The sequence below is a fragment of the Rattus norvegicus genome, chromosome 6 (assembly GCF_021556685.1).
Source record: "Rattus norvegicus strain SHRSP/BbbUtx chromosome 6, alternate assembly SHRSP_T2T, whole genome shotgun sequence".
Lineage (NCBI taxonomy): Eukaryota > Metazoa > Chordata > Mammalia > Rodentia > Muridae > Rattus > Rattus norvegicus.
This window is the reverse complement of record NC_141539.1, coordinates 98,607,359-98,620,924: the sequence shown is the minus strand read 5'-3', so window position 1 is coordinate 98,620,924 and position 13,566 is coordinate 98,607,359. Positions and strand designations below refer to the sequence as shown.

The window sequence follows — 13,566 nt, the reverse complement described above, 5'->3', positions numbered from 1 at the left end:
TTGCAGTCTAATCACAGATATCAAAACTTAATTCCTTCCCACAGTTCCCAAAGCCTCTAGGACTAGAGGGGTCAGAGACACAGGAAGGCCTTTCGCCTGGGATGTCTCCTGGAGAACATCATCAGGTCAGAAGTTCCTGTTCCTCTTGAGGAAGGATCTTTCCGTCATTTAAGCAAAGCATGCCATCCAGGGTTATCTATGTAAGCGTTATAAATCAACTCCTCTTCCCTCCAGGAAAATGTTCCGTACTTCCCCCAAACCAGTTGCTTACCAATACCTGACAGCCGGCCTCTGTGCTGTAATTTCCTGGCTGCTTTTGTTTATGGGTTTTCCATCCCAGTTTATCTCCTCAATGGAACTATGAGGCCTACAAAGGAACAGGCCAGATCTGTTTCACCCATGGACTCTCAACGGTACAACATCAGGCCTGACCCACAGCTCACTCATCCATGGTGAACTGGGCATTTCAGATAGAAATGTGTCTGCTACACTAGCAACCTCAAAACCAGAAAAAAGAAGAGGCTTAGTCACTTGCCCACTGTTGTGCTCTGAACTGCTGCAGACCAGTTCCACAAATGTCTGTGAGGGACACCCCCCATCCACACTCCACTCCTTCAGCTTGGAGATGTTGAGGCCAAGAGGAATGGAAGGAGCGGTAAAACAGAACAGGGCAGGCGAGAGAACCTTCTCTGGGCTGGTGTTGTCTGTTATGAAGCCTGCAGGTCGGAATTAGCACTATGCTTGACCTGTGAGGGACTGGAAGGTTCTCACTCTGAGGAGTGTAGACTTGAGAGCAGGGAGACTTATGTCTCAAGAGGAAACCAGCACCAAAACAAAGGAGAACATCCCAAACCAAATTAGAGACTGTGGGTTTGTTTCTCTGATCAGGCCTGAGAAACTGAGGAAGAGTTTGAAGTTTCTGGGTGGCAACTGAGAAAGGCCACTCTGGGCCTTGTAACAATAAGAGTGGAAGGCAATCACTATGCGGGCTCCATCTTTTATCACATCCTAATAAAAGGGAACGTAGCCAGCGATAACCAACTGTTGCATAAAATAGAAAAAAAAAAAACTGCAGAAGACCTCAGGGACTTCCCTCCCTAACTGCTACCCACCTCATAAAAATGTGTCCACTTCTGCCACCACAAGGTACCTTCTCAGATGCTCTCGAGATAACCACGCTGCACAGGGGAGAGATCCAGACTCCACCCAACAACCTCAGTAGCTCTCCAGGGCTGAAGATATGCAGTTCTTGCATATGGCTCCTGACGTATCACGGGGCTCGAAATTTGCAACTGAAGGAAATGACCTGGTATTAACCAATGCAAAAACCATAGACGTTTAGAAGGAATGGAGTCCGGAATGTTCCACCTGTGTTCGATTGCTTGCTGTTGCTGTGATAAAGACCATGACTAAAAGCAACCTGGGGAATAAAGAGTCGCAGTCCTTTACTGAGGAAAACTCAAGGCAGGAACCTGGAGGCAGGAACTGAGACAGAGGCCCCGGAGGAACGCTGTTTGCTGGTTTATTTTTTTTATACAACCTGCCCCGGGGTGACTGGGCCCTCCTGCCCCAGAAAATTAACCAGCCCACCACGTGTAGAATTTCCCATCTATTAATATAGTCAATGGACATAAACATCCAACCCGACCATTCAAGTTCACGTGGGTACGTCACTGATAAACAGAGCACTGACTGGCTTAGAAGATGAATGAAATGTTTAAAGAAAAAAGAGGTATTGCCAAAACACATACGTTTTATTTGCCCCAACATCACTAAAACTTTTTCCTTGTATTTATTTGGTCTTTTGTTTGTTTGTTTTTTTATATTTATGTATCTGGTTTAACAAATACCTGGTGTCACATATTGCAGACTGTTTGCAGTGTGGGGTGAGAAGAGTACCCTGCTCCCCAAGACCTTACACTCTATAGAAAGGAGATGTGAGGGCTAGCAGCGGAGCTCAGTGATGGAGACATTGGCTAGCATGGAGGAAGCCTTGGGCTCAATCGCCAATACTGAAAACAATAGGAGAGGTATAATAAAGAAAGTGATTAGCAAAGTGATCTCAGAGAGTAAGAAGGGCAGAGAAATTCAAGTGGCAAAACAAGATGCCGGGAGGAGGCTCCTGAGGCAGACATCCACCCCAGCCATAACCTACACGACAAAGCGACCAGCAAAATCCATCTCCCGATGACATGGAAGGACGAGACGGCTCATTCAGACAGCGGAACAGACCTCCCTAGAGAGTCTAAATCACATTCCCCTAAAACACTGCAAGAGAGTCAATGCTAGATGCTCCTTACAACTGGCCCAGGGGGAACAAAAATCAATCATGAGAATTAATAACCACTACAAAGTACAAAAGAGAATAAGCCAAGTGATGGAAAATAAAGAATTTGGGTATAAAAACCTCATGCCCTTGTGTCCAGCAACCAGGTCAAAAGACAGTCGCTGACTGCCCCGAGGGGCACCAGGAGGCTTCACCTGACACGACTACCAAACGGGTATCTCAAAGAGAAACTTAGAGAGCCGCTCTCCATGGCCACACAGAACAGAATGTCTCCGGGAGCTTGAACAGGAAGAGTCTGGGATTCCGCCAGGCAGGTCCTTCCTTCCTCAGGGGCGCCAAGGTCTTTCCATGACGCAGCCTCCAGCTCCTGCCTTCTTCATGTCCTCCATGCCCAGCATCAACTCTTAGAGATCAGGCTCCGTTTGAGAAGTCAGAAAACGAGGGCAGACACCAGGGGAAGAACGGAAGCGGTGCCTTAAGCAAACTCCAAATGTCATGGAGTCCAAGGAATTATACAAAACAAGTCGCAGAAGAAACAGGGAAAAAAAACCTGATAATCTAGACATTGAAAGTGTCCAAAAATTAACTTAGTAAATTTGCTCTCTTAGGTTTTGGTTTTCTAGGCTCCTGCTCTGAGGGAGCAGCGCTGGCTCAAATTCATCCTCATTTCTACCATGTTCACACTTTTAGCAAAATAAAGATGATAACCCTTGGCTGTTTTTCTACAGTCTTCATGTATGACGAGAGGCACATCTATGAAGTGAACCATGTGGTGAGCTTTCGGTGTAGTCAGTGTGAGCCCATCATCACTGTAAAAATAATAAATAATTCACCTGTCCCCAAAATGCCCATGTGCCACCTTTATGTCCTAGCTTTCCCAGACACCCATGAATGTCACCATGGGCTTAATTTCATCTTCCAGAACTTTTCATGAATCGAATCATGTAATAATGCTCTTTGGAGGAAGGGGGATGTGAAGGAAATGGCTGTGGCCAACCCACAGGGCAGATTTCCTTTGAGATTCACCCACGTTGATGCATACGTCACCAATTCATCTGCTCTGACTGGCATGGGTATAACATAATTTATTCACACATTCCTGTTGGTTGCACACGAGTTTCCGGTTTGGGAGCCGTCACAGGTGAAGCCACTGTGAATGACCATGCACAGGTCGTATGATGAATGGTTTGACCCACAGGTACGTAAGTCATTCAGTAGGCACATGTTCGGTTTTCCAGGAGGACTGCAGCATTTGGCCTTCCTACCAGCTGTGTGGGAGGACTCCAGCTGCACCCTTCCTAACCTACACTTGTGACAGATGGGCAGGGCACTGACTCTCCCCTTTCCGGGGGTGGGGGGGCGTACAGTGATATTGTCTTTATCTGTATTTCCTTAGGGTTAGGATTATGGGGTCTATTCCAATATGCTATTTACCATACAGGTATTTATTCAAACCTGATTTTGAACTGCACAAATCGGGTGTTTTCTCGTTACTGTGGAGATCCTCCAGTTATTTTATTTATTCGTGTTGCCTAACATATTATGCGGTTATCTGCTCTCAGACATTGGCTTGTGTTTTCATACTGTTGGGCATCTTTTAAGAAATAATTTTTAAATCTGACCAAGCCCAATCCTTCTAATAATTGGGGCTCTGGAATTGCTAGGTTTTTTCCTATTCATTCATTCATTCATTCATTCATTCATTCATTCATTTATTTATTTATTTATTTATTTATTTATTTATTTATTGGCTGACCTCAAAATTTATTTTGATTTTCTGCAATAATTTCTTGCAGAAATCTTTCGGGCTCTTTTTGTACGTCTATTAACATTTTGAATTAATTTTGTACATGGTGTGGAGTAGAAGTCAACACCTCTGCTTTTCCACAGGGTTACACAGCCCAGCCACTTGTTGAGAAGATCAACTCGTTCCCCACTGAACTAACTTCTGGGCTCTTCTGTCGAAAATCTAGTTGATGGTTCATGTGCAGATCTGTTTCTGGATTCTTCTGCTCCACTGGCCTGTGGAAACACCACGATAAACTCTAAAATCAGATAGTGCAAATCCTTCCGTGTGTTCTTTTTAAAAATAATTCCTAGACCAATATAGGTCCTTTGTATCTATCTCTATTTAATTAGTATCTGTCTGTCAATTCCTATGACTTACTGAGACTTACTGAGATCCTGAGACTGCTTTAAATGTACTGAATATTTTGGAAGAACGGTGTTCTAAATAATTCAGAATCCTTCCAGCCATGAATATATCACAGTCTCCATTTCCTTAGCTCTTTATTTCAGCAATGTTTTATCATTTCCACAGGAAAAGACTCACATCTATTTTGTCTAATTTATCCAATTTCATCATCGTACACTAGTTCTTAGTTTGGATCCTGCAAACCAGCTAAACTTGATGGTTGGGTCTTCCCCCCCTTTTTTTTTTTACTTCTTCTTCTGTGATACAAGCATTTTGCTTCTTGAAACTTCCTTATTGCACTCTTGGACAGTGGAAAAAGTAGAAAAGGCAGCACCCTTGCCTCGTTCCTGATCACAACGGAATATTATTCGCTCTGTCACCATGATGCTCCTGCAGATTAGCATAGATGGCCTCTATGCTAAGAAGTTTCTCTCCGTTTCTAACTTGCTTAGAGATGTTATCCTGAATGGATTGTCCATTTTCTCAAATGCTTTTTCTGCATCTATTGGGGTGACCAAGCCTTCATTTGACCCTGTCCACAAGAGGCATGCACTGGCAAATCTACAGCCATGAAATCCACCTCAGAGTCCTGGATATCGTCCTCACTTGGTCATGGCGTACTCTCTACTTGCTACGGTGTTGGATTTAAATAACTAAAATTTAAGGCTTTTTCGCATCCTGAAGGACGATACCTGCCTGCAGGTATTTTTGTCTTGCTTTGTGATGTCTTCTTTGTGTTTTGGTATTATTTCACATAATGAAGTAATCTGCTTCACTGCCTCACCTTCTGAACAAAGCAGAAGCAGGTACAAAGCAGGTAATAGTTCATCCTTCAGTGTGTGTAAGTCATCAGTAAAGCCATCTGGGACACTGAGTTGTACTGTTGAAGACTATAAACTCAATTAGTTTAACGATCATAAGTTACTTGAGGGGAAGTGGGCAGTTTATGTCTTTGTGAGCTCTGTGAGCATTTCATCTGAGACACGGAGCTCACTGTAGCACACCGGCCTCCCCCTTTGTACTGTTGGTAGGCTCTGCAGCGCCATTCTAGTTCACATCCCAAGCGCTGGTAACGGGCATGTATCTCCTCTTCCCATTGTTATTCAAGCTTGAGGCTTACCGATTGAAAAACGGAAAGACTCTGCTTTTTCTTTATGGAGTTCCTGTTTTTGGCCTGGCCGCATTCTGTTATCTTTACGAACTTCCTTATTCTTGGCTCCGTTTGTTCTTCAGGTTCATGGTGAAAACACAGATCTTTGGCTTGAGGTCTTAACCGATTTCAGCGTCTGATGTGATCGGTTTCCATTTAAGAAAAGCTTTGCCTGCATCCCCCACCTTCGTTTATGTTATATATACTGAATAAAGTGAGAGCACAGTTAAGAGTATAAGATGCTGGGCCTGGCCCCAGATAGGCGTTTTGCTAAAGTAGCTCTTTGCCCTCCTTCCACCACAGACCACCGACAAACTCTACTAACGCCAGAATACCTGGTTACCATCTTCATTTTTGGACAGTATCTGGGCAATGAAGCATGGAGAGTTTCATGATCTATTCTAAGGAGAGCAAAAAGACAGGTTTATAACGGACTCAGTTATATCCCTCTCTTATGCTCCTGCAGTTGCTAGATTTTTTTTTTAGGTCAGCAATTTGTAGTTCTACTAGCAACCAGAGTAATTTTTACTCTCCCACTTGAACTGTGAACAAATTACACATTTGAATTTGATATGCAGTCTATAAGAGATAATTTTAAAGGATATTCTTAACAAGAAAAACATTCTAGTCATACTATTTATCCTCGGTTTCAAAACACTTAGAACCTTAGAACCATACACACGCACACACACACACACACACACACACACACACACACACACGTACATATAGACAAACAATATATGTGAATATAAGTGAATATAAATTCATGACAAGTCACTGGCTCCAACGTCATTTAAATGCTGGCCCCATTCTAGCATTAAAGTTTTCCAAAGATGCCACCAGTGTGTCCTATTAAACATCTAGGCATAATGTTAAGCAATATAGATCTTTGAAATTTAGTTCACATTTAAGTCTTCATCCGTGCCCTGCAACAGGAAACAGATCCATGCGCTTCCCAGCTGGCTAACCTTGCACTGAGGGTTTTGTTTTGTTTTTGTTTTTTTTTTTTTTTCATCTTAACCAAATGTCTAGGTCTTCCCTTAGGCTGCATGCTCTCAATCCTAACTATTTTTCCTGTCACCAGGGAAGTCTATAAGCACTGCTGCTGGAGGCCTACACCCGGAGGCTCCAATCCAGTTTATTTTAAAGCAGAGGTGTTTAGAAGCTCCCACGGGATTCAGATCTTCAAGCTAATCTAGGCTGTCTCCAGTACGAAGTGCTTATCATGGCTGATGGCCAGCCAGTACCACCATACGCCAGCATCGAATTCCTCTAGAGATCTGCCCAGCCTAACTCCTAACCAAGCACTAATTCACAATTCTCGTGCTCAGTTCAATTCCATGTCTGAAAATACACAGACAACCTGTAAACTTATTTGGGAACCCGAGGCAAAAGGATTGTCCCGAGGTCAAGCCATCCTGAGCTACTGTGGGAAACCCTGTCTCAAACCAACAACAGAGTTAATTTTTTAACTGTATTTAATCGGATCCTGACTAGCCCACTACTAAATTCCAAATATAAAAATAAAAAACTAGAAGTTTAGGCCAAGGTGAAATTAACCCCACAATTTGAGAACTAAAGTTAAACAGTCATGGATTTTTTTTTTTTGGTTCTTTTTTTTTTTTTTTCCCCCCGGAGCTGGGGACCGAACCCAGGGCCTTGCGCTTCCTAGGTAAGCGCTCTACCACTGAGCTAAATCCCCAGCCCCTGGATTTTTTTTTTTACTTCTATTTAAAAGGTGAATTTTTACAAGCCTTCTGTACTATTACAGACTATATGGTGAAATTAACAACACTCCAAAGTATAAAACACATATCTCGATGAATCTTTGTCACTATCCACTGGTTCTACCACTTGCGAATTTCAAACAGATACTGAATATCGATTCACCTCGGGTTCCAAGCCCACTCCTGTCAGAACTGAGACCATTATTAAACTCTAGAGTCTTTACCGCACACTACAGTTTGCCAGACCACTTGGCTGTAATTCTCATTTCAGCATCTCAGAGTGAACACAGTAACCCCTACATCACAAAGGCAGAGTAAGGATTAAGACATAAGGAGTAAGGTCGTTCTGGCGCTGTGTGAGGCACTCTAGAAATTTACAGTAGAAATTCTATCTGCAGGGAACTATGGGCATGGCAGCAGCATATGAGAAGTTATGGGCAGCTAACGATCAACGCAGAGGGAGGACATCAAACCTAAGGTGTTCTGGCCACCTCTTTGCAGAGGAATGGTTTGGAAACATTTTTGCAGCACCCATACACCCCAGGCTGACTGAACTTAAGAGCAAACACAGAAAACTTTTAGACACCACCACCACCACTGCCACCGCCGCCTGACACCCCCACCCCCCAATCCCCAAGGGAAAAAAAAGCTAAACAAAACTCTGCCTGGGTGCAAAGCTATGCAGTCACTCTGATCCCTGCCAGTGTAGCTTTTGTACCTCTGGGATCTAGTGGATGTGCGTGCTGAAACACGTGTGCACGTCTGTGTAGCTGAACCAACATGCATCCATAAACACTATGAATAATACTCGCGAGAATGTATGGCTTTCTCCTCAGAAGTGTTTGAAGCACTTGACTCAAACCATATCACTTGCATATCGCCCCTTCTCTGCCAGTCGTGGGCTGAGAGTTGAGATTCCTAAACCCCCTACCCCGAGAGGAGAGGGATGGAGCTCTGTATCACCATGGAGCTTCCCTAAGTGCAAAGTCCACAAAGAGGACGCTGGCCAGGCCGGCTTTCCAGAGTCACACCTGCGCCCGCATACACCCACGGCTGTCGCGTCAACAGTGCAGGCCACCCGGGAAAGGACCGAAGTCTAGAGGGAATTCCTTCCCCTGCGGGGCGATGAGAAAGCGGGACCCTGACCAGTTTTGAAAATTAAAAGGTCCAGCAGACATGAAGGGGCGAGGCGATCACTACTTACCCAGCCCTCGAAGGTGTCCGATGTGCCGGCCGTGCGCAACAGCTCCTGGAACTGCAGCGTGCAGTTGGCCACAAAGTGGTCATAGCCCAGGGGCGTCTCGTGGAAGACGGCTAGCTCCAGGTGGCCGCCGTCGGAGACATTGGTGCAGAACTCCTCGTTGTAGGTGGGTTTGTTAGTCTTCTGCTTTGTGCTGGTCTGGCCCACGCGTACCTGGTCTACGCTCACCGTCAGGTAGGGGTCCAGCAGCTGGTGGCCCTTTTTGAAGAGCGAGTGCCGCAGGGACCAGCGGGTGGGCTGCAGCCCCACTGCCTCTCCGATGCGGACCCTCAGATAGCCATTGAACTTCATCGTGCCGGACGACATGCTGGCGCTGCTGCCGGAGCCCCGAGGGGGCCGGGCTGGCTGGCACCGGGGAACGGAGAGCCCGGGCTCAAGGCAGTCCTCTCTGCAGCCACGCTCGTGGAGGCAGCTCCCGGGAGAAGCAGCACCCAAGCCCCCTGCGACCGGCCATTCCGCCTCCTCCGAGGGACCTTCCCCTCCCCTCCTTCCCTCCCGCCCTTTCTCCCTAGGTGGAAAGGAGGGGAGCCGGGCTCCGAGCCCTCGGCGGGCTGCTGGGCTCCCGATCGTCCTCCCGGAGCGCGCGGGGCTCGCCCCTTCTCCCGGGCCAGGCAGATAGTCTCCCCGGAGAGCAGGAGCGACCCGTCCGGCTAGCTCCAGCTTTGGCGTCTCTGCCCCCGCCTCCGCCCGCTCCTCCTGCCCCCGCCTCCGCGGGCTCACGCTCTCCCCCACTCGGCGAGCTGCGAACCAGGAAGCAGCAGCAGCCGCCGCATCCCGGGCCGGAGCCGCACGCCACCAAGCTCCAAGTTCTCTGAAGCCCGGCGCGGGCTGCCACGCCTTCCGGACCCCGGGGGCGTGGCGCGCCCCGGGTAGCCCGGCCTTGCGGGGTGGGTGCCGGGGTGCACAGGGTGGAAGGGGCCCGCACTCCCCACCCACCCCGAGGGCGGTTCCCTCCCGGAGTGCTCGCCGATCTCTGCTCCTGGCGGCCCCGGGTGGCGGTGCGTTTCGGGCTGGAGGCTGCCCTAAGGGATTGGACAAAAAGAAAGGATTCCAGGCCCACCGCCAGCAGACACCTGAGGCGTGGGAGACAGCCCGGGAGAGAGTTGGCTGGACGAGTGAATGCGGAAAATCAGCAGCAGGGAGCCCTACCTCCCACCCCAAGCGGTGGCCTGGAGACCCTGCCCGAGGGAAGCAGAACCCTAGCCCTAGCCAGAGGCGGTGCTAGGTGGGGAAGGGGAGGTCCTTTCCTAATCTTTACCAGGATGTCTCATCCCAGGTTCCGCTTAGACTCATCCTGTTTATGTGCCTTTTCTGCGGAGAGTAATTAGTTGTTTTGTTTGCGTGTTTTTTTAATAGAGCAATGATGGAAATCCTGTACTCCTCCTTCCTCGGAGAGGTGTGTCACTGCACAAAGAGCAGGAAAGATTGGTTCTGCTAGAGACAGACAAGGCCAAGATGTAATAAGTCCCTTCCTCCGCAAGAGGTGGTAACTGGTCCACCTAGTCCTGAATTGTAAGGGCAGAAGAGTGTTCCCATGTGCCACCCTGACACACGGCGGCCTAGGAGCTGCCTCTTCTAGGAACACATTAGGTTGTTATTGTCAGAGCGGGCAGACCCTGAATTTACCCATGTCGTGGCTTCTGCAGGTTTTGTCCCCTAGGAAGACCTTTTGGTCTAATCCATTCTACCACAAAGCTTGCTCCCCGAGGGCGGTTCACAACCAATGTCTCCCATAAAGTCCAGGCCATCCTTAAGATTCTTAAGGACACTCGCAGTACTGGTTCTTACTAAACAGGCTGGTTGGTCGTCTGTCCCTTCTAGCACCTGGATTGGCCCTCTGGGAAGGTTCTGGGCAATTTCACATTCGTGAATTGAGGCCTGGCCAATAACAGCTTCGCCCTATAGGATGAAATGGAGAACAATGGGCTGACCGGAAGGGCCACTCTTGGAAATACCAAGGTTTCCTGAAAGAGTGGAGCAAGGAAGTAGACAGAGGGTCACTTCAGTTCAGGCAGAGCTCTCTAAAGTAAGCCAGCAAACGTTGGAGGAACTCGTAGGGAAGAGGTCGAGTCGGCTGGGTGAAGTCAAGTTTGTCTGCTTCCCTAAGAGCTGCCCGCTCACCTAAAGAACCACCGAGGGCTGCCATTCAGCTTCGGCATATAAGAAGACTCTCCCCAAATAAAGAGGAGCCGGTTACACAGCTGACCCGGAGTTGGGGAACGCCAGACATTTCATGTTCACCCTATCAGGCACCAGGGTGGGCAGCTGCAGGACAGCCGAGTGCCCGATACTCCTGTGGGTCCTAGAAACAGCATATAGTAACATCTCGTGTGGCAAAGTGTAGAGAAGGAAAAGGCCAGGGGTCCTGACACATGTAATCCCCGTGGATGAGTAGAGATGAGTCTTCTGAGGAAGTAAGCAGCAGCAGGGTAGGTCAGATTCTCGGAGAAGCAGCACCATTTGGAGAAAGGACTGGGTAGCTGGAGACAGAAAAGATGGGAGTCAAATGGGTAATGAACAGGTAGCCATGCTGCCAGACTGGGGGTCGGGAGGAAACTCAAGAGAAAGTCTTTGGACATTTCCCATGAGCAATCTTAGCAGCCCAGGAAGCTGTTAAGCAGAGCCAAGGCAGGATGAGATTTATGCATTTAAAAATATTTCTTGGGCCATGTGGCCAGTCTATAGAAAGAAGTCTGGGTGGAGAGGGGTCCTCTGAGGAGGCTGCTGTTGACTGGGATTCCCGGGTATTAGTGGAGATGATGAAAAATGGGTTGATTCGAGAACTGTTAAGGAGGTAAAATTGACAGGTTTGGAGGCTAGATCGAATGGAGGGAAGGAGGGAAGGAAAGATTGAGCATGACTTGCAGAATGCAGCTGGGTCCATTGGGGAGCTGTTAAGGAGTTCAGCAGCATTGCTGGAGAAAAGATTTGTGGGAGGAGATGAAGAGTTCAATTTGAAACCTGTCGGCTGTGATGTATGTTTGATACATTTAAGTGGAAATCTGAAACTGGGCAATTGGCTAGGTGATTGTGACAGTCCAAGGGACAGTCTGGGCTACAGACATAAATTTAGAAGCCAAGGTATACAGATAGTAAAGGAAGCCAGAATAATGGGTGAAGCTCTGCTGTGGGAGAAAAAAAAAAAAGACAAAGACAGTGCAGCATGAGATAAAAAGAAAAAAAGACAGAGCTACTGAGAAACCCTAACGTTGGTGGGTGGAGAAGAAGAAGGCAGGGACGCTGAGAAGCAAGCCTGAAAGGAAGAGGAAGGCCAAGAAGGTACCATGCACAGATACTGTGGAAGTCAAAAGAAAGAGGGTTCAAGCAGAGAGGAGTGTTCAGCTGGGTCAAATGATGCTGAGGTTACATAAGCACAGAGCAAAGGTTCCCTGCAGTTTGGGCAAGGGACAAGACTTTGGGACAGTAGATGACCATCCAGAGTGAGTTGAGCTGAAAAATGAAGAAGATTGTAGGATGAAGCCACAAGGTTTGAGGGTGTGCACCAAAGGAGAGGAGACCACACGGGGAGAGGTTCTCAGAGAGTGGGTAGCAAGGCAAGACAAGAGAGACAGCACCCAGCCCTGGGAATACGGGATCTATAAAGGGATGGGCCTTGCTTTCAAAGAAGTATCTAGCTGAGCTCCCACGGCTGCATGTGCCTCAAGACCCAGCTACTGGGAAGTCTGAGGTAGAAGGATGACCTAAACCCGAATTCAAGTTCAACCTGGGCAACGAAGCCCAGACACTGGCTCCAGGGTGAAAGAAACAACTATGTTTGTGTTTTAGTCTGCTTGCTAAAGCTGTCTGATTAAAGGCACACATGACAGTGAGATAGTTAGAGCCCCAAAAATGCCACAGGCAAAGTACAGGTCACCTCTGGTATCAGTCAAACTGTCCCTTAGGGCACTCATGTGCTCTCTTACCCTCTCTGCCCCTTTTGTCACAGGCTGCTCCTTCTCTTCATCTCTTGCCCACATTTTTACACAGGGTCTCTCTGTAGCCTGGAATGCTGCCATACTGGCCTCAAACTTAAAGACAGCCAGGGCTGTCTCAAAACAAAGGAATGACAAAGAAATAGAAAACCTGGAGCTGAAGGCGCACATCTGTAATCCCAGCACTCGGGAGGCAAAGGCTGGTGGATCTGTGAAGCCCTGGCTATTCTGAGTCTCCCTACATAGACCAGGCTGGCCTCAGATTCACAGAGATTCACCTGCCTCTGCCTCCTGCGTGATGAGATGAAAGGCGTGGCACTTCGAAGGCTTTTTCTTCTCTTCCCTGCTTTTCTCCTCCAGGAGCTGGCACCTTCTTGTCAGCCGGAGGAGAAAGCCACTGGCATGGCAGCCAGATTCCCAGTGTAGCAGCCCTGGCAGAGCAAAACTTTTCCCAGCAGCCTCTTCAAGCCAAAATCCAAGATGAGTGGCTTCCAGGAGACACTAGACAGGTCCAAGGTCTCCATGGGAGGGGGCTGTCGGTTAACCCAAGCCTCACCTGTAAACAGCTTTTATCCAGACCTGAGCCTGTTGTAGAAGAAAGGCAGATGACCAAGAAGTCCTTTATGTCTGTGCGTCCTTCCCAGATCACTGTATGTATGTGACACAATAAAGCAACCAATGTAATAGGGGCAGATCTGTGCTGCCGCTTTGAAATCTATGCTACTGATGCTTTGTAAACAAGGATCTTTTCCTAGTGCTTCTTAGCCACACAGTAACTGAGCTTCTCTGTATGTGATTCCTAGTACATTTTCTGGGACAGCAGCAGCAGCAGCAGCAGCAGAAGCAGCAGCAGCAGAGTACTGGGTTGACTGAATCACTGCCAATTTCCTGATTTCTTAAGGACCATTTCATGCAATGTTCATTCCACTTTTAAAATAGAATTAGAGAATGTAGCAAGTGTCACAGCCAGGTCAAAACTTACTTCTTGTTACTATGTCACAGGCAGCCCTTG

General features: G+C 47.7%; 1 protein-coding gene across 3 annotated transcripts in view; it reads right to left on the bottom strand.

Moving 5' to 3' along the window:
- The window catches only part of Prkch (protein kinase C, eta), a 198,970-nt gene extending 189,855 nt beyond the window's left edge, over nucleotides 1-9,115 (bottom strand). Inside the window, 1 exon segment of one of the 3 annotated variants that reach the window (NM_031085.2) lies at nucleotides 8,566-9,115. In NM_031085.2, the coding sequence (NP_112347.1) occupies nucleotides 8,566-8,928 (363 nt within the window). In that variant the 5' untranslated portion in view covers nucleotides 8,929-9,115. 3 annotated transcript variants of the gene reach the window in all.
- Between the last annotated feature and the right edge of the window lie 4,451 nt (nucleotides 9,116-13,566).